The 26,555-nt window shown below is 49.6% G+C and overlaps 1 protein-coding gene across 5 annotated transcripts in view; it reads left to right on the top strand.

Annotated features, from left to right (window-relative positions):
- Positions 1-26,555, top strand: part of AFF3 (ALF transcription elongation factor 3) — a 464,310-nt gene that overhangs the window by 242,666 nt on the left and 195,089 nt on the right. For all 5 annotated transcript variants that reach the window (XM_084900321.1, XM_084900320.1, XM_084900323.1 and 2 more), the window contains one exon: positions 2,669-2,716. In XM_084900321.1, the coding sequence (XP_084756447.1) occupies positions 2,669-2,716 (48 nt within the window). The remainder of the gene's footprint in view (positions 1-2,668; positions 2,717-26,555) is intronic.

Below are 26,555 nucleotides of genomic sequence, written 5' to 3'. Positions count from 1 at the left end.
CTCTCCTTCTTTAATGCCAGAGAAGGGATAGTAGTTTTAACCCTTTCTCTCCACTTCCTCTCCCATCACTTCCTGCTCTGGTCTCCGCATGCGATGTCAGAAGCTAGTGAGGGAGAGACAGAGTGACCAAGTGTTGGAGAATTTGCAGCGTTGAAAGGAAGGGGGAAATTGACCCCAGCACAATCCACGTTCTTTCCTTTCAAACATGACAGTGACCTCCAGTTGAGGCAGTTCTAAACTTGAACTGGGGTTGAGGAGATGTATGTGGATTCTGCCTTGATTACTCCTTGCCACCTGAATGATTTTGAACAAAGTCCTCCATTCCTCTGGGCCACGGTTCTCCATCTGCTAGAGTCATTGAGTGGTCTAAAATGAATTCTAGGCTTCCTTTTCATTCAGACTTTCTTTAATACCATATCTCATGCATCCACTCCATTCTAGACAGGTTCCTAGAGATTCAAACCCAATGTACTACCCTACTCAGGTTCTACTTGTTGTAACACCAGGAGTCAGAACTGTTTCAGAAAAGGCCAGAGATTTCCCCTGCTGAGGACTTCCACATTGTACCTTAAGGCCAGGATTGCCTGAGACTGTTCTTAGAAGTCCTTGGGTCTGGTCTCACCTCCTCAACTTTGCAAGGGGCCCTCCTGGTACAGAAGACCTGATGTCATTCTAGACCATCAGAGCTCACGGTTGGAGTTCCCTGAGATGACCCACCGCAGTAATTGTACATACTCTAACTCTGGGGCATCTACACTGCATTTCCCTCCGGGCATTCCCTTTTCAGAGTAGAATTACAGGGAGAGCAACTTATAAGAGCACCCTGTCATGTATATAAATCTACTTTCAGGAGAAGCTTAGCTTTAAGGGTCAAACCCAAAGTTTAATTTAATGATTCCTTTCAGTGTACTGTGCATCTGGGTGAGTCCACCAGGAGACCATGAAATCAAGTTTTCCTTGATTCATTGTTTTAGGGTGGAAAATATACACTGAGAATGGAGTATTTGCTCTACCCGAATGTTACATGGTAGGAAAGGATTTAGACTTGGAAGTAGAGTAAGAGAAATGGTTGTTGGTTTAAGGAAACTTTTTTTTTTTTTTAAATTGAGACCGTCATTCCCACCACTAAATTCTAAAGATCATTTCAAAGGGCCGTCAAGCCCGTGCCTGAGTCAGAATTTACAGGCAGCATGTGTGACGGTTCCTCAGGCCGCCCTGGAAAGGAAGCAGGTTTGGGTCAGGTTCCCAAAAGAGCTCTCTGAGCCAGTTTGATCAGAGTGTCAGCATAGTGACATCTCCAGAGAAGTCCGGAGTAAGTCTGGGGGGTGGAGTGGGGACTCATTAGATGTATGTCACCAAACTGTAACCTTTAAAAGAACAGAAGAAAGGGTGAGTGTAGGAGAGGGCAATGAAATAGTATTGCTAATTCTGTCATGATATCTAACACAGTTTTTCTTTATTTATAAGGATGGACATGTATGTTGTGTTCATGCACCATTAGCTGCTGTGGCTGTGCCTTACACATTTTGTTATTGATCTTTTAATAAGGAGTCTAGAATGGAATAATCTATACAAGGATAATGTTTCTTTATCTAAAAGTTCTCAAACTATTGGATTAATGACTTAAATATAAAAACTAAAACTGTAAAACTCTTCAGGTAAAATGGGTAAATCTGCATAACCTTGGATTTAGCCACAGTTTCTTAGATATGATACCAAAAATAAAACAATAAAGAAAAAAAAAAACAGGTAAGTTGGACTTCATCAAAGTTAAAAATGTACATCCATGAACACTATCAAGGGAGTATAGTCATAGAATGGAAGAAAATATATACAAATCATACAGCTGACAAAAGGTCTAATATTCAGAATATAATAAGAATTCTTAGAACAAAACTATAAAAAGATAAACAACCAATTTAAAAAATGGAAAAGGACATTTTTCCAAAGAAGATGCAAATGCCAACATGTACCTGGAGATGCTCAGCGTCACTGACCAATGTGACACCACTTCATTGCCCTGGGGTAGCTGCCACCAAAACAAGCCTAGAGAATAACAGTGTCAGTGAGGATGTGGAGAAGTCAGAGCCTGCTGGTGGGAATGTGAAATGGGACAGACACTGGGGAAGGCAGTTTGACAGTTCCTCAAAACGCTCAGCAGAGAACTGCCATATGGCCACCAATTCCACTTCCAGTTACATCCCAAACAAAAACCTGCACACAACAGCTCACAGACGTGCTATCACAGTAGCCAAAGTGGAAACAACAAAATGCCCGCCAGCTGATGAACGGATACACAAAGCGGTACATCCATACAGTGGAGTATGATTCAGCCACAAAAAGGAGGGAAGTGCTGATACGGGGGACAACGTGGATGAACCTTGAAAGCATGATCCTAAGTGACAATGGCCAGACACACAGTCCACGTATTTTGTGATTGCATTTATATGAAATGTCCAGAATTTATAAAGTCATAGTGGCAGGAAGTAAATTAGCGGTTATCAGAGGCTGGGAGAGGAAGGAATGGGGTTTAGGGGTAGGTCCCAGTGTAGGCATTTCCTCGAGTCCAAACTCCGTTGAATTTAGGAGCTAACGTGCCATCTTTTCTTTGTAACCATAAATCTCGTCTATCCGGCTTTAATTCTTGTGTTTTTTCCTCTGCTTTCAGGAGAGCAGACCGGGGGAAACCAACAGCTGTGTGGAGGAGATAATCCGGGTAAGGATGATCCTTTACCAATCTTACCAGAGGGCGGGACGGGATTCCAGATGGTAGGCAGTCATGGGGCTGCACCTCAGAGGGCGCCGGTCGTCGTGTTGGGCATTACCTTTTCTGGGAGGAATCACGCAAGCTGCCTAGGTGCCTCCTTGTGAAGCCGCACTTCCTTAGAGATCCGGGAGCCCTCCACAGCGGGGGGCCGGGGCCTGGCTGGGATGGCCCTGTGTTCACAGGATTAGCTGGGAGACAGGGGAACAGAGTTGAGGTGAAATACATGGTTGTGCTCCCATTTGGACCCCGGTTGTAGGAGACGTTTAGAAGCATCTTTAATAATCTGTACTTTCCAATCGGGTGGGGTTGCCTTGGTATTTTTTCCCCTAAACGCAACTGGAATCAGAAGCACTCTGACGAAGTGGTGTCTTGGAGTCTGGAAATTTACTTCTGTATCATTTTGCGTGTTATTACTTTGCGTGTTACTCTCATAAACCTGCCCTTTTCGCCATCGGCATATTGAGCGGATGTCCTCCGTGAACCCTTTCATACCCAGAGGCACTTGGGCTGGGCTGTTGTCCCATGTTACTGATCGCCTGCGTGTCCAAACTTATAGTCACGGTGTCATTTTCATCCCTTTTTTCTCTTCACTCCTATTTTTAGGGGTGTAACCTAATAATTTACAGAAAGCTGACACTGCATTCGGCAGAACACCAAGATAACTTAGACCAGATGGTATGGTCTTCCTTATAAAGGGAGGAAAAAAACTTCATTTTTATATGTTTCTAAGTTTTGGGCACCCTACACACTTTTTCTTGAATTTCTAGTGAATTACGGTAATATAATTATTTGGTTGAACTTTACATTAGCCATCGGATCGTTTTCCGGGACAGGATATTTTTTCTTCCCAGAAAGCATTGTGTCATACGTAAATCTTGGAACTCAAGTTGACCAAAATAATGAATTAAAGTTCGATTTGTTGAATTAATACTGACTTTCGTTTTTCTGGTAGAGATTTATATAGAAAACATTTTCAAAGCGGGTGGCTTCTTTTCTGGCATTTAAGGATATATTAAAAAATACAGCTTATATTTTTTTATCTGTTTTCTCGGTCCTGGAGAGTTTTGTTTCAGATTAAAGAACAGATAGTGTAAAATGCTGATGTACTTTTCCAATTTTCCCTTTCAATGTACTTTCCTTTTTGAGTCCAAATATCCATTGTTTAGGCCACCTTCCTTTGGTGGGTTATGGTGTTTCCATCTGCGAATAACAATGCCAGAGCACAGCGGGCCTCTTGGGTGCTGCTGTTTGAAACACTGCCTCTCTATCCTTTCCTTCTTCTCTGAGGAGATGGAAGAACTGTCATGTGACCCTTCTTCTCCATACTCCACACAGAGCTTGAAGTTCGAGTGAGAGCTTGAGTAATGCACAGACCGAAAGGATGTAGTTAAGTAATGTACAGTGTACCCAGAATAAATTGAAGGCTGCAACCAAAGGGCAAGCTCAAAGGTGCTCAAGAACAGCTTCCCCGAGGAAGCCTCCCAGGGGGTAAAGCATTTGTGTTTTTCCTTCAGAGAGCTGGTGAGAGCCTCATTCTCCTTACCCCACTGCTACCTCCCACGACTCTGACCCTGTTCCATCCACCGCTGCCACCGCCCACCTTGAATCGGGTGTGAGTAAAAGGGAAGGCCTGGACCGACCGGATCGTGGATTGGTTTGCGTATGCCAGGTTAAGGGCAGCGGAGGCCATGCCTTCCTTAGCTCAGCGGAGCTTTCTGTGCCTCCCTCCTGGAGCCCATGGGAGTGGGCGGGTGAGAGGAGTGCGGAGCCGGGGAAACAGTGCTGCCCGGAGCCTTTGCCTCTCTCCTGGCCTGGCAGCCCAAGGCGTTGGTAGTTAAGGTATTGGTATTTAGGCAGCTCCTCAAAGACCCTATCAGTGTTCCCGATTCTCCTGGGCTGTTTTCCTGGCTGCCCCCTGCCTCCGCACGCCATTCACTCTCCGGACCGCCTTCCCTCTGCCCCGAAGCACGTCCTCTCCTGCGAACCAGCACCGCGCTCTCGGCTGCAGCCTGTTGTGTGTGTGTCTGTATTTGATGTGCATCAGCATTGCTCCTACACGGTGGCCCCAGAGTCTGGAATTTAGAATTACGATTTTGTTGTGGATAAGTTACCCAGTGAGTGAGTGAAAGAACCCTCCAAAAGGGAGGGTGGGTATCATCTGGCAGCTCACAGACGTTCTGTTGGCCGTAAACCATGGGAGCGGTGCCCTGCCCTTTCAACACTGGCTTCCGTGGCTGGTCTTGGCGGAGCCCGGTTGTCCCTGTGAGTCTCTCTCCCCTGATCCCAGGTCACCGAAGTGGTTACTCACGGCCATCACTGTTCAGTGAAGGCTCCCTTCTGTTCTGCAGTAAGACCAGGGCCATCAAAAAATGCCTTAAAATGATGAAAACTGCGATATTCATTAACGGGTTAGTATGCCCTGTCCACAACGGAGGTACTGGGGGAACAATGGTGGGCCAACCAGACATGCCCTCTTCAACTCTACAGAAATACAGCAAGTTTTTATTTTACAAATAAAGTAGAATGTTAATTGTGACAAACACGGCTTTATGGCAGCCTCCTTATCATAGGGCACATGGCCTCGTTTTGGGTCCAGAACAGCTTCCCCGAGGAAGCAACCTTGAACGGAAGTTGGAGGGTGAACAGGAAGTCAGCCTAAGGAATGCGATGCCGAGGGTTCCAAGCAGAGGAAATGCCAGAGCGTGGCTGGTCAGAGACGCAGGAAGCCGGGGCAGGCCAGAGTGGATAAAGGCAGTTAGGAGAAGCCAAATGCGCTCTGTATCGGTACTGCTCCCACACTGTGGTCCCGGCGTCCGGATTTAGAGTCCCTTCTCCGCCATGTTCAAGTTCTCATAGGCCGGGAGCCAGTGAAGGACTCAGCCGGGGGCAGCGTCATCATGTGGCAACGTAAATGCGCCCCTGGCTGCTACGGGGAATGGACTGAGGGCAAGAGGGAGGAAGAACAGGAGTGGAGCTGCTGCCGTGTCCAGAGCGGAGACGCTCTGTGGGGCACTCACAGGCATGGGGGCAGGGTGGGAGATGCTGGCTTCGAGGGAGAGGGGGAATCATAAATTATTTTTAGTCATGTTGAGGTTAAAATACCTTTTGAGACATTCCAGTAACAAGGAGAATGTAAATGAACATACCTGGGTCTGGAGCTCAGAACAGAGAACTCAGCTGTAGATCAACATTTGGATTAATGAGCATATTGGTGATAAAACCACAGAAATGGGTGCATTTGCCTGGAGAGATCGGGGGGCCAGTGGAGGTGAGAGGGATGGTGGGAGACACCGGGGAAACTGTGACTGTAAAACCATAGAACCCATGGAGAGCGTGTCAGCTCCCCTGCGCTCAGACTTTCCGAGGGGACCAGAGAGACAAGGATGGCGAACCACCCGCTGGAGGGGACAAAGGACAGGAAGGCCACTGGTGACATACTGGAAGGCTGGTTCGGTGGAGAGGCTGGGGGAGTCCGATCCTGAGAAGACGGAGCCGGTGAGGTCTCTGAACAGTGAGAAGTCACAGGAAGGCCGCAGTGTGTGAGTCAGGCCACAGTTTCCATTCAGATCTCTTCTCATTAGCAGTAGGTGTGACATCCTGTAACCACTGCCAAATGCTGGAGAGCTAACATTTCTGACGATGGAGACACTCACTTCCTTGCATGTGCGAACGCAGTGAAGCCTCACAGTGCCCACAGGGGGGCAGTGTTAGCATCCCCATTTCAAAGGTGAAGACACTGAGGGGAGAAGTTAGGCATAACCTGCCCAAGGTCAAAGAGTTAGCGATGGGAGAGCTGTGATTGTAACAAGCACCGCCTGGCACCAGTCCCCCCCCCTCCTCTTTCCAACAGCTACGGTGTTTTATTAAATTCAGAAGCAACACACACACACCCAAGTCCCCAGTTCATAAATGTTCAAAAATACCACCTGTGCATTTTTACATGTTTACCATTCAGAAGTGCCGGATCATGTGTTTGTACACTTTAACTCATAGAGGTTCTGTGGCCAATATTACCAACATCATTTATTTTTTAACCCTTAGCAAGGATATTTTTTATTGATTTTTAGAGAAAGAGGAAGGGGAGAGAGAAACATCGATATGAGAAACATCTATCCGTTGCCGCTTGTACACCCCAACCGAGAATGGAACTGGAACCTTTCTGGTGTACGGGACAATGTTCCAACCAGCCGAGCCCTCCAGCCAGGGCTCCCAATTTATTTCCAAACTTCTTTTTCTCTCGCCTCTCTAATGTTTTTTTTCTGAGGTGACTGTTTTCGAGTCATTTAAATATTACATTATCTTCTAAAGGGTAATTATTTTTTATTTTTACTCAGAGCATTTTAATCCTAGGACTTAATAAATCTGTGTGCTACTGAAAAACTCACTTAGCCGAGGGAGACATTAGCACTGAGCTCTGTGAAGATGGGCGTGAGGCGGGAAGCCCTCAGGCTGGCATCTGTTTATCACAGATGGTCTCTGCGTCACACAGTATTTCACCGTAAAGGCTCCGGTGTATGGTACGGAGGTGCTTTCCGTTGCATTACCCATTAGCGTAGAATGGCGTTAACATTTGTTCAGCAAATAAAAGCCATTTACAACTTAATGGGGCTGTGCAGGGCTGGGCCCTGGGATGCACACATCTTATGCCGGCAGGTTTGGTCCGCGCCGGTGAGGGCAGCGTGCCTGACAGGACGAGCCTCTGAACGGGGGACGGGAGCTGGGATTCCGACTGGGAGTTAAGGGGGGAATTCAGAGTGGATTTCAGTGCAGCTCTGAGCAGTTGACCTTCTTGGCTTTCATCTCAAGTCGCTAATTTAGTGCCAGTGTCCCGTGAAATATTCACGATGAATATCTACATAGAGTTGCATTTCCGTTTATCTGAAGCGGGTAACTGTGGTGGTTTACATTCTGGAGACCCAACGCCGTTTTCTGACACAGTAATGAAACAGACTGCCAACAAAGAAAGGGAACTCCTTTTCCCTGGTTTTCTGGAAACTAAGGCACCTCCTGGGCAGGATTCCAGCGTGACCTGGGAGACTGCGAGTGAGGAGAGAGCTGAGCGCCTTGTCACATGAAGCACCCACCCAAACACACACACACACACACACACACACACACACACACACACATATCATGTATGCAGAGCCTGGGTGGTGGGCCGAGAGGAGCCTTGGCTTGAAGGTCCCCATGCTCCGTGGCCCACATGAACGTGTGAGCCACTTGAGAGAAACCAGAGAAGGAAGAGGACGCTTGTTGTGAGTGACTTTGGGTCCTTTGCAGAGCTGGGCCTACGTCGAACCTCCCCTGCTTCAGACCAGACCAGCTTTTCCTTATCATTTCCTTCTTTTGTTTCAAACAGTAGAGATTTTACTGGTGACTAAACGAAGCCCACAAATGGCACAACCAGTGCAGGTGTAGCTATAGGAGAGCCCATTGGCATGTCCCATTACTCATTGTCGTAAAATCAAATCAAAGCCAAAGTCAGCGGGACACAGGTGAGAAATTCACTGAGAAAAACCTACTCTACTCGCCCAAGAGAAATTAGCTTCACAGGGCAGCGTTTTGCTTTGAATTTTTTTTTAAAAAATATTTTTAAATCATTTTGGAGCGTTAAGAACAAGAAAGAAAGAAGCATTGATTTGTTGTCCCACTTACCGAGGCATTCACTGGTGGTTCTTATAGATGCCCTGACCAGGGAGGGATTGAACCTGCAGCCTTGGCATATCACTCCACCAACTGCGCTAACCAGCCAGGGCCGCTGTTTGCATTCTCAATAGATGTTATTCTATTTGTCCTTTCAGCTGAAACCGCAAACTACTCACATGGCTCCCCCCCTGCCGAGGGCGCCCATGTCTGGGAGGGGTCCCAGGGCCTGCCCCTGTGTTCTGGCCAGTTGGCTGCACTCGCAGGTGGTCAGTGTCCAGTGGGGCTGGGGCAGGAGACCCCTCTGCAGGATCTGTTCTGAGCCCAGACATTTCGGGGGGCTGGAGGTCTGGATCCTCCATTGAGAGGGAATGCTTCTCGCCTTTCTACATCTCCCCGAATCTGCACCGTGAGAGTCCCAGAGGCATTTACGGGACCTTGGGAAGAGAGATCAAGCCAGTGTTAGCAGCCAGAGGAGCTGGCAGTCCGTGGGATGCATTTTCTGCCCTAAAGGGCGGGTTCTGATGGAAGCCGTGGAGCGGGTGCCTCCCGCTGACCCGGGCTGGCACACAGGGGGGTGCGGGGGCATGGTGCTGATGGAGTGTGCGGCGGCCAGGGGTCTGGAATGTCCTTTATAAAATGTATCTTTATTGTTGAAAGTATGACATATGCCCCCCACCCCCAGGCCTTCACCACTATAGTCTGTGTCCGTGGTTAGTCTTCAGAGCCTTGGACACTTAATCTGGATTTCTCTTAAGTGCTGTTCTGAAATGACTTGTGCATTGTTATATGTGGGGTCTTTTAGTAAAGACTATTTGGGGGTACTAATTAAGAAGCATAAAATATTAAAACATCCGCTGGAGTGGTAGTAATACTAACAATACGAAGGTTCCTGGGGCACCGCTGCCCTCGGAGTCTCCTCACCGCGCCCTGAGACGCCTCCCGTGTCCCCGGGGCGCTGGCTGGGCCGGAGGCAGAGCCCTCGCTGTGGCCCCCGGGGACCCCAATGCCCTGCCACAGGCTCTGCTCTCAGGCCGGCCCTCAGCCTCTGACCCCCGCTCTGCTCCCCGCGTGGTCGCTTCCTGGCCTCCTCGCCCTGCCCTCCTGGGACGTGGGCTGGCTCTGCCTCCTCAGGAGCTGCCGCCTCCCGCTGCTCTGGCACCCGGGCCGTCACAGTCCCGCGTGGGTGTGGGCCCAGCGCTGTCCTGAGTGCCATGTCCACCAGGCCAGCTGCTCCCGTGTGCCACTGCGGTGGCATGGAGGCCTCCCCCAGGCTCTCTTCGGCCTCCCCGCGCCTCCTGCAGCCGCTGTCCCGCCTCCCGCCCTCCCTCAGCTCCTCACCAAGTCCGTCCTTCTGTCTCCTTTGTCCATAGGCCTCCCACCCGCTTCTCCTCACCCCAGCCACCTTCCTGGTTCTGCCACCATCCTGACCCTTTCCCACCAGAGAGTCCTGAGCCCCCTGGAGGCTTCTGCCTAGTGTGTGCCTCCTGCCCGCTCTCCCTGTGGGCAGAGGGCTCCTCCCCCACTGCCCTGGCCACCCCACTCCATGCTGCACTCCAAAGCGAGTGCTGCCCGCCCTCCCTCACCCCCGCGCTTTACTCCGGCTCCTTCCAGCCCCCAGCACAGGCTCTGTCTACCCCGCACCCCACTCCAGCCACTGCTCACCTGCCAGGCCCACTGAGACCTCAGTTCCTCCAGGGACCCTTCCTGACTCCCCCAGTCTGATTTAATGCTCCGATTCCCTGTCTCCCAGGTACCCCTCCTCTTACTGAGCCACCAAGATCTTCCTCACCCCATTGGGCTGGCAGTCACTCCAGGGGCTGGCACCAGTGACTGGCTAGTAGATGTCTAATAAATACCGACTAAGTGGGTGAAACCAACGACTTTGACCTTTTGCTCAGTGTCTGTCCCTGCTCCCCATCTGTCTCTTCCTCCCCATCCTTTAATGAAAGGTTGAGGTGTTCATTTAAAACTTCAGCTCTCCACGGCCGCCCTGTGAGGCTGCATGTTGCCTGGAGCGAGAGACACAGCAGCAGCACCGAGCAGTCTGCTCCCTGCTCCCTCATCCCTGCTCCCTAATCCCTGTCCCAGCTCCCTGCTCCCTGCTCCTGCTCCTGTTCCTCCTCCCTCCTCCCTTCTCCCTCCTCCCAGCTCCCTGCTCCCTCCTCCCTGCTCCCTGTCCCTGCCCCCAGCTCCCTGCTCCCTGCTCCCTGCTCCTGCTCCCTGCTCCCTCCTCTCTCCTCCCTCCCCCCTCCTCCCAGCTCCCTGCTCCCTCCTCCCTGCTCCCTGCCCCTGCTCCCTGCTCCCTGCTCCTGCTCCCTTCTCTCTCCTCCTTGCTCCTCCTCCCTCCTCCCAGTTCCTCCTCCCTCCTCCCTGCTCCCTGCCCCCTGCTCCCTGCTCCCTGCGGTGGGATGGAGGGAGCCAGCGCTCTGCCTGAGGTTCCTGAAGGGAACTCAGCGCCTTCGCACCCACCTCTTGCGCGCCCGTGATCTCCCATGAGCCTGCGTTTTTCATTTGGGTAGCTAATGAGTGTGATGTACAAGTTGGAGAATCAGGATAATAACTTCGCAGGGATAATTCGGTTAATTACTTTGTTGCTGCTCATAGAATCAAGGGCTGAAAGTCAAAGCTATTTCCAAGCTATTTCCACGGTTAATACGTTCTGTGTAAAGCAATTCTTGGAACAAGAACGCATTAAAACACATCTATCCAAAGTGATCGAGACATTCGTTTTAAAATTGTGTTTATTATCATTAAGCCACACAGTCTTTTGTGTTATTTTTTTTAAGTTGAGGGGTGTGAAATTATACCAGTTCTCCGCAGATGACTATTGCACACGCACAGGAAAGCTTAAAACAACCCCTCAGATATAAAATATGGGTGGCCTGGTGTCGCCATTCTTGAACCTCCCAGATTCACTGCCTTTTGAGGGTGAGGTGTTTGCCTCGTGCCTCGCTCCACTCTGACCCGTGGGCCCTGCTGCCCTGGCACAGGCTGCCTCCCTGCCCTGGCACACTGCTGCCCCCCTGCCCTGGCCCAGTGCTGCCCCCCTGCCCTGGCACACTGCTGCCCCCCTGCCCTGGCCCAGTGCTGCCCCCCTGCCCTGGCCCAGTGCTGCCTCCCTGCCCTGGCACAGGCTGCCTCCCTGCCCTGGCACAGGCTGCCTCCCTGCCCTGGCCCAGTGCTGCCCCCCTGCCCTGGCCCAGTGCTGCCCCCCTGCCCTGGCACACTGCTGCCCCCCTGCCCTGGCCCAGTGCTGCCCCCCTGCCCTGGCCCAGTGCTGCCCCCCTGCCCTGGCCCAGTGCTGCCCCCCTGCCCTGGCCCAGTGCTGCCTCCCTGCCCTGGCACAGGCTGCCTCCCTGCCCTGGCACAGGCTGCCTCCCTGCCCTGGCACAGGCTGCCTCCCTGCCCTGGCCCAGTGCTGCCCCCCTGCCCTGGCCCAGTGCTGCCCCCCTGCCCTGGCACACTGCTGCCCCCCTGCCCTGGCACACTGCTGCCCCCCTGCCCTGGCCCAGTGCTGCCCCCCTGCCCTGGCCCAGTGCTGCCTGGCGCCTGGGGCCGCTGCGGGGCCTCCCACCCAGCACTGCTTCCCCACGCCCCTGGGGTTGGATGGAAATCAGGAGAGGTGCCTGGGCCTGTCTGCAGACACTGAGCTTGGAAACAATTGCCATTTGCTGACCCTGGGTGATTAGTGACTTACTCATCCTAGTTTCCCTCTTCCCCTGCCCGTCCACTAGGGGAGGGGAGCTATTTGTGCAAAGGATATCTTTCTCTCTGAATTTCCTAGAAAGTTATAGAAGTTGTAATCTATGGACAATTCACTGCTATTACAGCTTTTCCATTACAATGTTTTTATTTTAGTGCCTAATTTTTTAAATTGTAATTCTAAATTAGAGGTCTGTGATTCTGTGGAATTAAACATAAGGTTTTTATATTCTTGTCTCTTTTTTTTTTTTTTTTTTAAGTATTTCTCTAGGAGCATTGGTTGGGCTTCTGAACCTGATTTTAAAATCCTGAGATCAGCATGCTTATTATGGATTTATTAAACATTAATTTAAATCCTCAGCTACTGCTAAATACCTTCTAATGGTCTCAAATGTAGATTTATTTCTCTATGTAAAGTACATTTTAAAAAAATCATTCCAGAATTTCATACTAATTAATGGAATATTGTCAAAATAGTTACATCTGCATGCTTACTTTATGAGCCATTTTAGCTTTCCCTTCTCTGGCAATAACTGTGGCCAGCTTTTAAAAACATGTTTGAATTCAGTTAGCAGGGTCTGTCTGTGGTGGGAATGGTGGAGAACAGGCTCTCTAAACCAGAACCTAAAAATCTCACTGAAAATGTTAGTAACAGCTTCTGAAAAATGAACAGCCCCCAAAACCGACCTCGGCCGCCTCTCAGGAAACCAAACTACCGAGTAAGACCTGCTGAGCCAAAGACTCGCTTCCAATCCGAAAGCCTTCTGAAGGCTCCATGCAGAACCAGAGGGGAGAGGAGGAGGGAGAGAAACCGGCCACAGGCGGCACAGAGGATCCTGCCGGAGGATAAAATAAAGGAGAATGAGATAAAGCCCCAGGCCCTCTGCTCAGCAGGGCAGAAACCTCTCCTCCGCTCTGCCTCATAGGCACTTACCATTCTGACTTTCTAACTTTCTGTTCCCTTGTTTTTCACTGACCGTCCCTCATTATCCTCCGCACACACACACCCCCAGACTCTGGAAAAGGCAGGAAATGAACCCGAGTTCTCTGGGAGGTTGGCCAGTTACTGTACGAAGCGAGGAGCCCGCTGTGATGCGGATAAAAACCCAAGTGCAGATTCCTAGCATGTTTCCAGCGGCGAGGAGGGGAGGGGCCGTGGTAACTGGAGTCACCCACCCATCAGCAGCAGCCCTGGATGGCTGAGATGATTAATCACTCCGGCACAAAAGAACACAAAAGGAGATTTGTTAAGAGGGCCAGCTCCAGGGGGGACATGCCTGTCTGCTTAATGATGTATTTTTAAAGTGTGGCCACATCAAAGACAAGCGTATGCAAATGGAGGGGAAATGAGAAGGCGGTGAGCACAGGCTTTGGTGAATTAGAACAAATGTTTAGGAAATCAGAGCAGCCATCATTTTGGTTTGAGCTTTTTAAAAACGTGTTCCTTCGCCCTGTTCTACCCAAGCCCCAGTGTCTTAGCAGCCTGGGGCACTGGAGTCCCTCGCCGAATGTGTGCCGGGCCTGTCAGCTCTAAGAATCATCAAGAGCCGGTGAAACAATAGTGCGTGTTAGCCTCCCTTTCTCTGAGGTCAAAGGATCGAACGAGAGCAGACTCCATGGCTTCACACAATAGAAACATCAGTGACGGCATTGCTGAACCTGTAGTGATGGCTCACTGTGCCCGGAACATCTAGTATCTCTCAGTCCTCACAATGACCCCCTGTGATGTCATTCCCCCATGATGTCATTCCCCCATGATGTCATTTCCCCCATGATGTCATTTCCCCATGATGTCATTCCCCCTGTGATGTCATTCCCCCTGTGATGTCATTCCCCCATGATGTCATTTCCCTCGTGATGTCATTCCCCCCTGATGTCATTCCCCCATGATGTCATTTCCCCCTATGATGTCATTCCCCCCTGATGTCATTTCCCCCTATGGTGTCATTCCCCCATGATGTCATTTCCCCATGATATCATTCCCCCATGATGTCATTCCCCCTGTGATGTCATTCCCCCATGATGTCATTCCCCCTATGGTGTCATTCCCCCTATGATGTCATTCCCCCCTGATGTCATTTCCCCCTATGATGTCATTCCCCCCTATGATGTCATTTTCCCCTGATGTCATTTTTCCCTGTGATGTCATTTCCCTCCGATGGAAGAGGAACCTCAGATATGGGGAGGTTCACACACAGCAATTATGAGACTTGGGGACTAAACTCAGCCCTCGCAGACTCCAGAGCCCGTTTATAAACACATTACAGTGTGATTTTTTAAAAATCTGAATACTTTTTAAATGGAAGGCTGAGCAAATCTCCATATGGCACTGTATTGGGACCACTGTGTGTGTACTGCCGTTTCTCACAGCCAGGGGGTGCTGCGTCCATTGCTTCTGGGGTGAGAAGCTGCCGGGGTCGGCTGAGCACCCAGGCCTGCAGCCCGGTCGAGGGGCGCGCAGTGAGCACAGGATGCCTCCGAGCATCCTTACACACCGCGCTCACTGTGCGCTCATGCGGGCCCTAGTTGCCGAGTTCTGCATCTTGAAAACTGGGCTCTTTCATCAGCCTGTTTTCTCTGCCATTGGAGGAGCTCTGTGCCTCACACCTCTGAGGACTCCCCCTGCCCCACAGTAGCCTGCACTGTGCTTATCCCCAGGAGAGGGGCAGGGGAGGAGGGAGAATCCAGAGACACCAAGAGCGGGTTCCCGGGACGAAGCCGCAGCACCTGTCCCTGTAAGGATGTGCGCTTTCCCTCCTGTGTCCAACCACAGCGCTGCCACAGACGGGCTGGGGACGGAGCCGGCAGAGATCTCAGTATAGTGTTCATTTTGCAAAGACAAAACCCACAACAACAACTGTAGTTTTCCCTTGTTATCTGATATGGTTGTAACATCTGTTGCTGGATAAATTTGTGAATACGCACATCTTGGTGAGTCAGCGTGTCTCACTTTACCAAAGTGTTTTCATTCGACAAGCAGGGTTCTGGAAGCAGAGGAGTTTTGTGAGTGAGGGACTGGAAAAGGCATTGTAATTTGGACCTGGCTGCCATTAGCGATCCATTCTTGTTCGGATAATGAAGTGCTTCCAAATTCCTTAGAGACGAGGTTTACTTAAAGAAATCTTCGTCTGTAAACTCTAATTGTGGGATATTTGTAGATTATCTTTACTGCTAAGAAACAATTCCTTTGCTAAAGGATTCTTGGCTATGTACAGGAAAGGATTAACCTAGGATTAATAGCAAACTCCCCTAAAGATTCTAGATACTTGCTTTACAATTTCTTTAAAACTTACCATTAATAGAAAAACAAAAGTGTTAGAAATCACTTGGAGTGTGATTGACAAGCAGTAATAAACTGGAAAGACAAAGCTTCCTTGGGATAAAAATGAAAGCCAGGAGGTTATAAATCACGTGACAGAAGTACAGGATCTTTTCTCCAGCTGTTCCTGAGGTGGGTGCAGTCAGGCGCTGCGCGGGGAATAAAGGCGGACGACACCCCCTGGTGGCGCCTGTGTTTCCCGCGTGGGTGACAGCTTTTCCTCACTGTAAGTGCGGTCAGAGTGCTTATTTAAACCTCTGCGCCGTCTTAGCTGCTTGTAAAACCGCGTTCATTTATGTCAGCTCATGCCTATACATTGCTTTTATAAGTATATGGTTATACTAAGTAAGCCTAATTATGAACCAGATTACCCAGGCAAAGTAATTTTTATAATATATGTCTTAGTCCACTGTGTTTCTCAAGACTCCTTTTCAGAGCTCAGAAAGGATTAAAACTCATGCATAACTTCTAACTCACAGCAGTATTTTCACATCGGAGTACACTTAATAGATGGCTTGGACCAGCCCTCTTACTTATTGGCACATTACATGGAACCCTCCTACTTCAGTCTAAATCCTTTCTACGTAAAGACTTAGTGACTGAGGAGAGAATGTAAAACTCACAAGTCTACTGGGAGCCGAAAGGGCAGTGAGTGAAAACAGGGGAAGTCTGTAAAGAGGTAGTTCACAAAACTGAGGCCTTCACACGGGGCCTTAAAAGAAGACACAGGAAGGGGAGTGGATGACATGTGAAGGGTTGGGTGTTTCTTTTCAATATCCTATTTTTCATTTACATATATATTTAATTTCAGTTAGAATGAGAAGACCTTCATTTCTATATGGTTTGATAGCACCCAGCATTCATCTCAATAAGTAAATGATTTATTGGAAATTTAACTTCATGAGAAAACTGACTAAAGACATCATACAGCCTGGCTGGTGTGGCTCAGTGGCTGAGCGTCAACCTAGGAACCAGGAGGTCACCAGTTCTTTTCCGGATCAGGGCACAGGTGCGGGCTTCAGGCTCGACCCCCAGTGGGGCTGTGTAGAAGGCAGCCAGTCGATGATGTTCCTCTCTCTTTGATGTTCTGTTTCTACCATCTCCCTCCTCTCTCTCTCAAAAGCAATAAAGACACATTAAAAAAAAAAAAAAGACATAATATATGCTTTCAAGTGTGGGACATAATACTTGTTAAATTTTATTCAATGCCTTGAGTTATTTTATTTTATTTTTTAAAATAACTTCTAGGGTCCATAAATGAGTAAGAGCTGTAATTGCACATATGCTAAAGTCATGTCTTCATGGAAACGCAAAGGCATCTAAATGTATAAACTTTACTTTTGCCTCAGGTAGGCATCTACTTGAGTGGACTAGGAGTTCATAATGATACCTGTGATGACTGTAAAATGAAGAATAATCTGTGGTAAGTTTCCTAAGTGATTTCTTCTCTGCCTGGGGCACCATCCTGTGCCTCACAGACTGGTTGTGTAGCTCAGAGGAAACTAAGCTGGCACACAGCTTGGCAACTCAGAGCTACAGAAGGCGGGGCCTGAGGAGCGTGGCTGCCTCTCCTCCATCAGAACAAAAGCTGGAGAAAGGCAGATTAACTACCTCTGTGAAACTCACAGAAGAAGCGAAGGCACAGAGCGGCCAGCTAACCTGAAAGGTGAAGAAAGGCTGCACCTTCAGGAAAGAGCCACCTGAGCACTTGCTCATGCGGATGCACAGGCGCCGGTGAGGAGAGGCAGCCGGAAACGTGCAGTGATGGCCAGAGGCCACCGTCCGGCTCCCGGGAGGGCGCCAAAGCACAGGGCGGTGTGCAGGCCTTTTGGGTTTTCCTCCTCCAGGAGCTCACCGGGAGGCCAGGGCAGGCAGAGGGGCCTCTCCTGGGGGTTGGCTGGGAGAGGAACAGCAGCCTCTGCCCAACCTCCCGGCCCTCTCCTCCCTCTCTCCTTCGGACCCGACACCTTGCTCTGCAGGAAGAAGGGCACAGGCCTGCCGCCCGGGGGGCCTGCTGACCCCTGTAGCTCAGGGAGAGGAATGGCACCCCCACCAAAACCCACTCTGCCTCCTCTCCTGTCATTTCTAAGAAACAAAAGCTTCCATCTTCACGGAGAAGGGCAATGCAAATGCATCTTGAGGTCCTGGGGAAACCCATCATCCCTGGGGGGGCAGAACGAGAGCAAAGGAAAAGCGCCCGGGGAAGGGCGGGAATGGGCTGCCTCACATTCCATGGCGCCTGGAGGAAGGCCTCCGCCCCCTCAGGTCACAGCCCGCGGGAGCCAGCGCACGCAGAACCAGCCACCCTCTGCCCAACTCTCAGCCACCACAGTGCCGAGCACGAAGTGGAAAGAGCAGTGGGACACACCGGGAGCTGTACAAAGAGAAGACCAGAGCCACGGGGGAAGACTCAGCCACGCAGAGAGCAGACTTTAAGTCCAGCCCAGCTCTGACTTAGGTTAACAAACCTCCACGCGGAAGACCTCGCAGAAGGAAAGGGGTTCTCACCTCCAGGCATGGAACGTAGTTCCCTCAGAACCTACCGCTCCGTACAACACGTCTGGCTTTCAGCAAAGACATATGAGACCTATTTTAAAAATCAAGGGGAATAGCACAGTCAGAAGGGACAGAGCAAGTATTAGAACCAGAATCAGCTGCCACCCAATGTTAGAGCTATCAGACAGGGAACATAGGTGGCTGTGGTTGATATGTTAATGGCTCTTAAGGAAAAGACAGAGAGCATGCAAAATCACGGAGGTAATTTCTCTAGGGACATACAAACTACAAGGAGAGCCACATAAGACCTTAGAGAAATGAAAAGCAGAGAGGCCAAGAACACTGGAATGGTTTTATCAGTAGACTGGACACAGCTGAGGAAAGAACCCGTGAGAAAAAAAAAAAAGTCAATAAATTATTCAAACTGAAAACAAAGAGATAAAAATGTGAGAGAAGAAAAAAAATGAACAGAGCATCCAAGACCTGCAGGACAATTATAAGTGGGCATCCCCAGAGGAGAAAAGAAAAACAGGGCAGAGGAAATCATGGCCAGGAATTTTTCAAAATTAAACAGCCTAAGTGCCCATCAGCAGATAAGTAAATAAAAAAACACTATTGTACATTTCACAATGGAATACTACACAGCAATAAAAAAGAAAGGAGCCTTACTATTTGCAACAGCATGGATAGACCTGGAGAGTATTATGCTGAGAGAAATAGCCAGTCAAAGAAAGACAAGTATCACATGATCTTAGTCATATGTGAAATCTAATGAACCAAATAAATAGATGATCAAAAGTAGACCCCAAATCATAGAACAATGAACAGACTGTTGAACCTCAGAGGGAAGGTAGGGAAGGGTGGATGGGAAGAGATCAACCAATGAACTTCTATGCATGTATGCATAACCTCTGGACACAAATAATGGGGTGGTAAGGGCCTGGGGGTGGATGGGAGCAGGCTGGAAGAGGTTAATGAGAGGAGAAGAAGTGCCTACCTAAGTAATACTTTCAACAATAAAGATTATTTATTTTTTAAGTAAAATAAATAAAATTAATAACAATAAATTTTCCAACATTTATGACAGACACCAAACCACATATTCCAGAAGCGCAGGCTCTGGGATGCCCAACATGATAAGTACAAACACACATACACAAGCACACACATATACACCCTACAGTCTATACTGTTCTAACTGCTGAAAACCAAAGACAGAGAGAATCTTAAAGTTCGCCAGAAAAAGGAAAAAAAAAAAAAAGACATTGCCAGCAGGGGACCGTGGATGAGGATTTCAGCAGACTTCTCATGAGTGAGCAGGCAAGCAATAGACAAGTAACATCTTCAACGTGCTGAAAGGAAAAACTGTCAACTCAGAATTGTTTCAGCAAAAACACTCTCCACAAGTTAAATAGAGTTTTTTAATACAAACACAAACGGAGAGAACTTATTACCTGCAGACCTATTTCACAAGGAATGTTAAAGGAAGTTCTTGAAACAGACAGAATATGATGTAGTCAGAAACTCAGTTCCACACATGCAAAAATAAAAAGTGTCAGACATGAAATAAATAAAAAGTAAAAGAGCCACAACAGCATAGTAAATGCGAGAGCCAGGCCTTCTGCTGAGTTCTTCTATTTACTCCTTAAATGCAACCATCACACAGTACTGAGTGGAGATGGAGCTTCCATTTGGAAAGATGAAAATCTTTTGTGGAAGGATGGTGGTGATGGTGGCAAACCGGGTGAAATACCTCATGACAATGAAGTATACAATTGAACATGCCTAAAATGCTAAGTTTTGTGTATCTTTTACCACAAATAGAAAATGCAGCTGCCGCGTCTGAGGAGCACTCAGCATGATACAGAGCGACCCTCTCTTGTCCAGCTGTCCCCTGACACCTGTCTTGGTGGCCTCTTCTCCCCTCGCCCCTGAACGGAGTCTCAGCGGTTCCCATGGCTTTCCTAGCCGTTCCGAGGACAGGAGTGCCTCATTTCAACAGTGACAATGCCCAGCCACAGGCCATCGTCAGAGCTGCACACGTCCCTTAAAGACTCTGCCCCCGACGTGGGCTTCCTGCAGGCGGGATCCCTGGGGAGGGAGGAGGGCAGGTGCCTCTGGCCTGCACATCTTTCTCTCAGTTGGGGCTCCTGGGCTAGAGCTAGGGCCGCAGAGGGTGGTGAGGGCCAAAGAGTTGTCCTTGTCTGGCCCTGTGAGCAGGAGTCGGCTCTCTCTCAGGTTAGTGGGTCTCTGTCTCCGGGAGAGGAAGGACACTCTTTCTCTCCTGGATGCTTTAATGGTTCCAAAAATATTCCCCCCGTGGACATCACCTGCGGCTCCTCTGACGAGGCCAGTGCCCCTCGTTCAGTCTCCCCACAGCCCTCCCTCCACTCCCTCTCCCTCTCTCCTCTCCCATTGGCACCTTTGCTCTCTCTGCAGGAGAAAGTGCAATCCACCCAGGGCCATTCCGTCAGCCACTTCCCTGTTGGTTTTTCAGGCTTAAATGAGGCATCCCCCAAGCTCCCAGTCAAATAAAAGCCCTCAGAGGGTGTGTGTGTGTGTGTGTGTGTGTGTTCACTAACCTTTTGCGTAAGCTGGAGGTGAGAAGGAACTGTCTCCCTTCCCCTCACACACTTCAAACGGTGGAGGAAAAATGTCAAAACATTTCAACAACTTTCTCCAAAGACATTCTCTTTCAGATGAGTATTGAGCAGACAGTCATAACACTTCCCTCTGTGGCAAGCTTTTCCTTGTCTCGGTGCAAATCCTTTGATTGTGTGGTATCAATTGTTTGTTCAAAATAAAAATACAAAAATCAAGCCAGCCCTGGCTGGTGTTGCTCAGTGTCAGCCTGCACCGAGGAGCCACTGGTTCGATTCCCGGTCAAGGGCATATACCTGGATTGCAGGTTCACTCCCGCCCTCAGTTGGGATGTGTGCAGGAGGCAACCAATCAATGTGTGTCTCTCACATCAGTGCTCCTTTCTCTCCCTCTCTCCCTTTCTCCCCACTCCTCTCTCTCCTCCCTCCCTTCCACTCTCCCTCTGAAAAGCAACAGAAAAAATATCCAGGGGTGAGGGTTAACAAAGAAACCAAGCCAGCCCAAGTCCCGTTGGCATACCCTGCTTAGCTCACTTCAGCACAGCCAGGGGATGCGTGCTGAGCTGGAGCTACGCTCCCTGAACGCTGCACCATTTTGTTCTGTTCCTGTAGCTCCTCCATCTGGGTTATAAGTCAAGTGCGAGCTGAGGAAGCCTGGGGTGCTCTTCCCAAGGTGTGACCAGGCAGAAAAAAGTATGTCTGTCCTTTAACTTCCTAGTAGTCTCAGCCCTCTCAATCCTTTTCTACTTTCTCTTTGCCTTTTTTAATCTTCCCGATGGCTTTGGCCGCAGGCAAGGCGCACAGAACTCCCTGGAATCAGGAGCCACTGTCAGCCGGAGGCTGTGGTACCCGGGCCCTGCTGACTGGGCCAGGCCGGGCTCGGTTCTCTCACTCCACAGACTCCGCCGGAGGACAGGCAGCACCTCATTAAGAGCTGGTTCTCTCTTGATTTAGGAAATGTTTCTCACCCTGCGTTTCCTAGGACCACGGAAAGAGCTATTTTTAAAGAGATCATTTTAGCTTTTGAATAAAACGAGTACAACCGTCTACAACATTCCCAAGTAGTAACTTTGTTTAAAATGAGAACTTCACGGGCGATGGAGCTGTGGTCGGGCTGGCGTGTGCGCGTCGTGAGCCGTGTCTCCGCGAGCAGCGGGCAGCCTCCCCGCCCGGCCACCGCCCTCCAGCCCGGCCAACGCGGCCTCACGGGGCACCCCCCTCCGCACGGGACGTGTTCGGAGCGTGTTCTCACAGAGCATGAAATGTGAAAGGAGGGACGCACAGGCTTTTAAAAATATGTCAGTATTTCCTGATTACCTTTTTTTATGAGGTCAGACCCTTCCTTTTGACACTTAATGAATAAAATGCCCATGTTGCAAGAAATGAGATAATGAATTGTAAAAAGACATAATCAGCAATGACTAAGTAATTAAGGAAATTGAAATGCGGAGTCATCTGGGACTACATTACTAATAACACAATTTGTTCCATATGCTGAAGAATTCTGTTTTTAGAAAATCAGTCATCACACATGTTTCATGGCAAAAAAAAAAAAAATTAATGTTGACTAATAGGAACTGTAATTAGATGTTCTGCATTTAAACAGCTGAATAAAAGATGAAATCATATAGAAAGTATATTTAGATACAAGTCAGAAAGTAAACTGATTGTTATTCACGGTGCCATTAACCGGCTCTGTAATGTATGCAGCCGGTGAGGACGGTGTTAGGCAATTAGCAAAGGGAGCCACACGACGTTCCTTCATGCGCTCACATTGACAGTGTGTGTTTACTGCGCTGTTCCAGGGACCGTCTTCCATCTCATCCTTCAGCGCAGCCCTGGGGTCAGGGCGTGAGGCCTCTGGGCTTGGACGGCCCCTCCGGGGGAGCTGGGCTGGGGCTCCACCAGCGGTCCAGCGTGCTGTGTGGGGTGTCACCCGCGCCGCGTGGGGCCTTCTCAGCCTCTCGCCCCCAGGGGCTCCTGGGTGGGAGGCTGTGATGTCTGACTTCCAGGGGCCCCTGGGAGGCCGCTGAACGGGGAGGGTGGAGGTGGTGGCTGAGCAGCCACTGGGACGGCTCTCGCTGTGGAAGCCAGTGGTCAGCAGTGGCCACGTCTCACTGATCGTCCGACACCTCTCTGGGTGGGACAACAGCCATCCGCTGCTTTTAAAGGGACGGCATCAGAACAAAGGTGTGAGGTCGTGGCCTGAATGAACAACTTTCTGATCCTGGATTCTCCATGAAAACGATGTACCTTTTTGGAGAATAAAATAGTGTGAACAGGAGTGCAGGATTCTAACACTCTCCTGGCCTCTCTGGCTACGTGTGCGTGCACACCGTGGCCAGTGTGCACCAGGAGAAAGCCGTCCTGTGACTGCACTCATGTATTCACACGGGGAATTGAACGTGGAGCAAGCGGCTCCCTGTCACTGTGTGGGAGGGGCGTGGGACCTGCCTGCGCGCCCATTCTCCTTCCTGTCCTCTCCCTCCGCGATGTGTCACAGGCAGGTGCTGAGTTGATGGGGAGAGCGTCCCTCAGCTCCATGAGACTCCTACTCTGTGTTCTTTGTTAGGTCTGAACGCCCTCGCATCTGCTTTTCCTTCCACAGCAGAAACCAGATCTCTTGCTGCTTCCTTGGGCTTTACATGTTGACATGACACACACATACGGTTTTGTGGAAAGAGTGCCGGACCAGAACTCGGAATACCTGGGTTTGAACCTGCTACTTTTGTGCCCTTAAGAAAATCCCTCTGTGCTTCCGATGCTCATCCATAAATCTGAGATGATAATACTTGTCTTGCCTGTCTTATAAAGTAGTTTTGAAGGTCAATAAGACATATATAGTTGACCTTTGAACAATCTGGGGGTCAGGTCCACCCCCCCCACCAGGCAGTTAAAAATTCATTTATAACTTTTAACTCCCACAAAACATAACTACTACTTGCCTGCTGTTGACAGGATGCCTTACTGATAACATAAACAGCTGTTTAACATGCATTTTGCATATTAAATGCATTGTACACTGTATTTTATATGGGAGTAAGCCAGAGAAAAGAAAATGATATTAAGAAATGATATAAAGGCCCTAGATGGTTTGGCTCAGTGGATAGAGCGTTGGACTGTGGACAGGAATGTCCCGGGTTCAATTGCAATTAAGAGCACAGGCTCAGGTTGCGGGCTCCATTCCCAGTGTAGGAGGCAGCCGATAATGATGCTCTCTCATCATTGATGTTTCTGTCTCTCTCCCTCTCCCTTCCCCTCTGAAATCAATAAAAATATATTTAAAATAAAGAAATTCGTAAGGAAGAGAAAATATATTTATAGTGTTTATTGAAAAAAACTGCATATAAGCCAATCTGGGTAATTCAAATCTGTGTTGTTCAAAGTGTATTTCAGATTGCTTTGCAAACTATAAATCATGCTATAAATGTCAGGGCCGTTTTTATTGTAGTTAATATTTTATGTATATATCACCTTCCTTAGACCGCACGTCCTCAATGCAGTAGACGTCTTATGGGTCCCTGGCTGCACCATGTAAATCAAACCCATCGTTGCTCTCAGTGGACAAGTCATTACTCATGTGCAGACCCGCACTGGGGCGGGGGGGGGGGGGGGGGGGGGATGAAGTGCTCCCGCCCTCCACCCCTCACCCCAAAGATGTCTACATCCTCAGCCCCAGGCACGTGACGGTGTTGGGTTCCAAGGCAGGGAGTGCAGGTTGTAAATGGGGTTAAGGTTACTCATCAGATGACCTTGAGGTGGGGAGATCGTCCAGATGATCTGGTTTGGTCCTGTGTAATCACAGTCTTCATCAGGGGAGAGCGAGAACCAGAGGCTGGGAGGATGGGGAGGACTTGCCCAGCACTGCTGGCTCTGAGGATGGAGGAGGGGCCGAGGAGAATGGGCCCCCGGGAGCCAGTGGGGTCCAGGAACAGGTCCTCCACTGGAGCTTCCAAAACAGGCACAGCCCTGCTGCACTGGGGCGTGAGCCCGTCTAGACTGTAAGATCTTGAGTTTGTGTTATTTGAAGCCACTAAGTTTGACGTGATTTGTTCTCGTAGCAACAGCAACCAAGGTACAAACACGTTGACTGAAGTAAGTAGACAGGATTCTTCAGAAACTAAGTTTAAAATACCCCAAAGCCAAGACTGCACGTGGCCACAATCACCGGGAAAGTTTCAGAGCCTCGTGCCTCTGCTGTTTCCGATTTGCCCCGGTTTCTGGACTGACCCTCCGCTTTGCCTTATCTTCATTTCCTGGCTCAGATAAGCAGTAAGTCTGTTGCTTTGTGCCCTTTGGTATGCCATCCATATTTGTTGACTCCCTGTCAGTGTAAGTGTTGTCATCATTTCCTAGATGAGGAAACGGGAGGTTAGAGAGGCTGAGTAAGACAGGGACGGCTGGGGTTGCATAGCAACCAGAAGGATGCTCAGCTGCCATCGCGTGTCTTCACCTGTAATCACCTGCTCTTCCCATTAGACAGCACATTCCACGCCAGAGCAGCATCCAGCGGCAACAGGCCTGTCTTTCTGCCCGTCTCGGCTGTTTCATAGACAGCGGTACTGATTGAAGTCCCAAAGGCTCCTGAGTCACAATCACTGGCCAGTCAGTCTGTTAGGGAAACCTTGAAATTCACGAGTGCGTGAGGTTGGCCTTACACCGTCACACAGCAGAGCGCTCGCCGTGGGCCTGCACAGGTGTGGGAAGACAGCGCTGGGACAGGATAAGATAGGCCTCTGCCCCCGCCCCCCCAACCCCACCCCCGCCAAATTTTGTAAGACTAACTCTTCTTTGACCCACAGGTTGTCCATCTGTATTACTGGAAGTCTCCTGAATAAAAAGCTCAATTCAGCAGAGAATAGTTTTCAAAATACAACACGTGTCCCTAAACTGAGGAGTTAGCCATCTCACATACAGTGAATAAGAAACTTGCAAAAACTCTAGCAAGCGTGCACGTTAAAGTGAGCATCGGTGTAGTGCAGTTCCTCCCTCCCTCCCTCCCTTCCTCCCTTCCTTCCAAGGGACTAGGTTTTCTCCTTAGATCCTTGGACACCAGAACACCCCCTCCCCAAGCTAGAAAGCAGTAATAGCAACTGAGGCAAAGCGGGGTGGTGGCGTTGAAAACAGATCCACCTTTGAACCCAGCTTTCCCTCTTACCCGATGAGTGATTCTGGGTAAATCACGTGATCTCGCTGAGCCCATTTCCTGCTTCTGTTAAATGGACTCCGTGTCCTGGGAGGATGGCATGAGATGGTACCTGTGGAGCCCAGGCTGGGCCGCTCCCCTCCCCTCCCGCCAGAGCGCTGCGCTGGGAGCTAGCCGTCCTCGCTGGGAGCTTCCCCCGGGGCCAGCCAGGGCTCGGCGGCGGCTCAGCAGCTTCCCCTTCTCCGCCGCCCCCCACGAAAGTGGTGTCTTCATTCCCACATCCAAGGGCTTTCTGCCTTCCAGAAGCTTGTTTTATCTCCCAAAGAAAAGTGGAAACACGAATGATGCTCTTTAAGTTCCTTGTCTACTTTCCCTTTAAAAAACACAGGTACATGAGACCCCCTCTGGCCCTGTCCGCTCACCTGGGGCATGTGAATCCCAATGTCCTGGTCCATTCGCTTTGTGGCCGTGGGATTCTCCTGCCCAGGGAGTGAGCTGTGAGCCCACAGTGGGAACAGAGAGCGCCTCCCGCCGTTTCACTGCCTAGTCATTAAGTAGATTCAGTGTTTCAGTGCACTAGCAGAAGCACATGATTGTTTAACAGAGTGTATTGTGGAAAAGGGTGGTGTTAATAGTCTCTGTGGAGTTCTAGTTGGGGAAAAGTACGTGGCAGCATTGCAAAGGCAGGGAGCTGGTTTCGTATGTGAAAATAAGTTCCTGGTACTGGGCATCATTTTCATATCCTGTTGCTAGGCAACATATTTCCGAATGTGGTTATTGCAAATGTGTCTACTTTCTTGTTTTTTAAAAAAAGCCACTTCTTAATTCTGCAAAATTAAGCCCTGCTATTGATTCTGTGGTCTTTCCTGAGTGTATTGA

This window comes from Pipistrellus hanaki (genome assembly GCF_964339955.1).
Source record: "Pipistrellus hanaki genome assembly, chromosome: 12".
Classification (NCBI taxonomy): Eukaryota; Metazoa; Chordata; class Mammalia; order Chiroptera; family Vespertilionidae; genus Pipistrellus; species Pipistrellus hanaki.
Note: the sequence above shows the minus strand (reverse complement) of the source record. Positions and strands in the feature narration are given on the sequence as shown.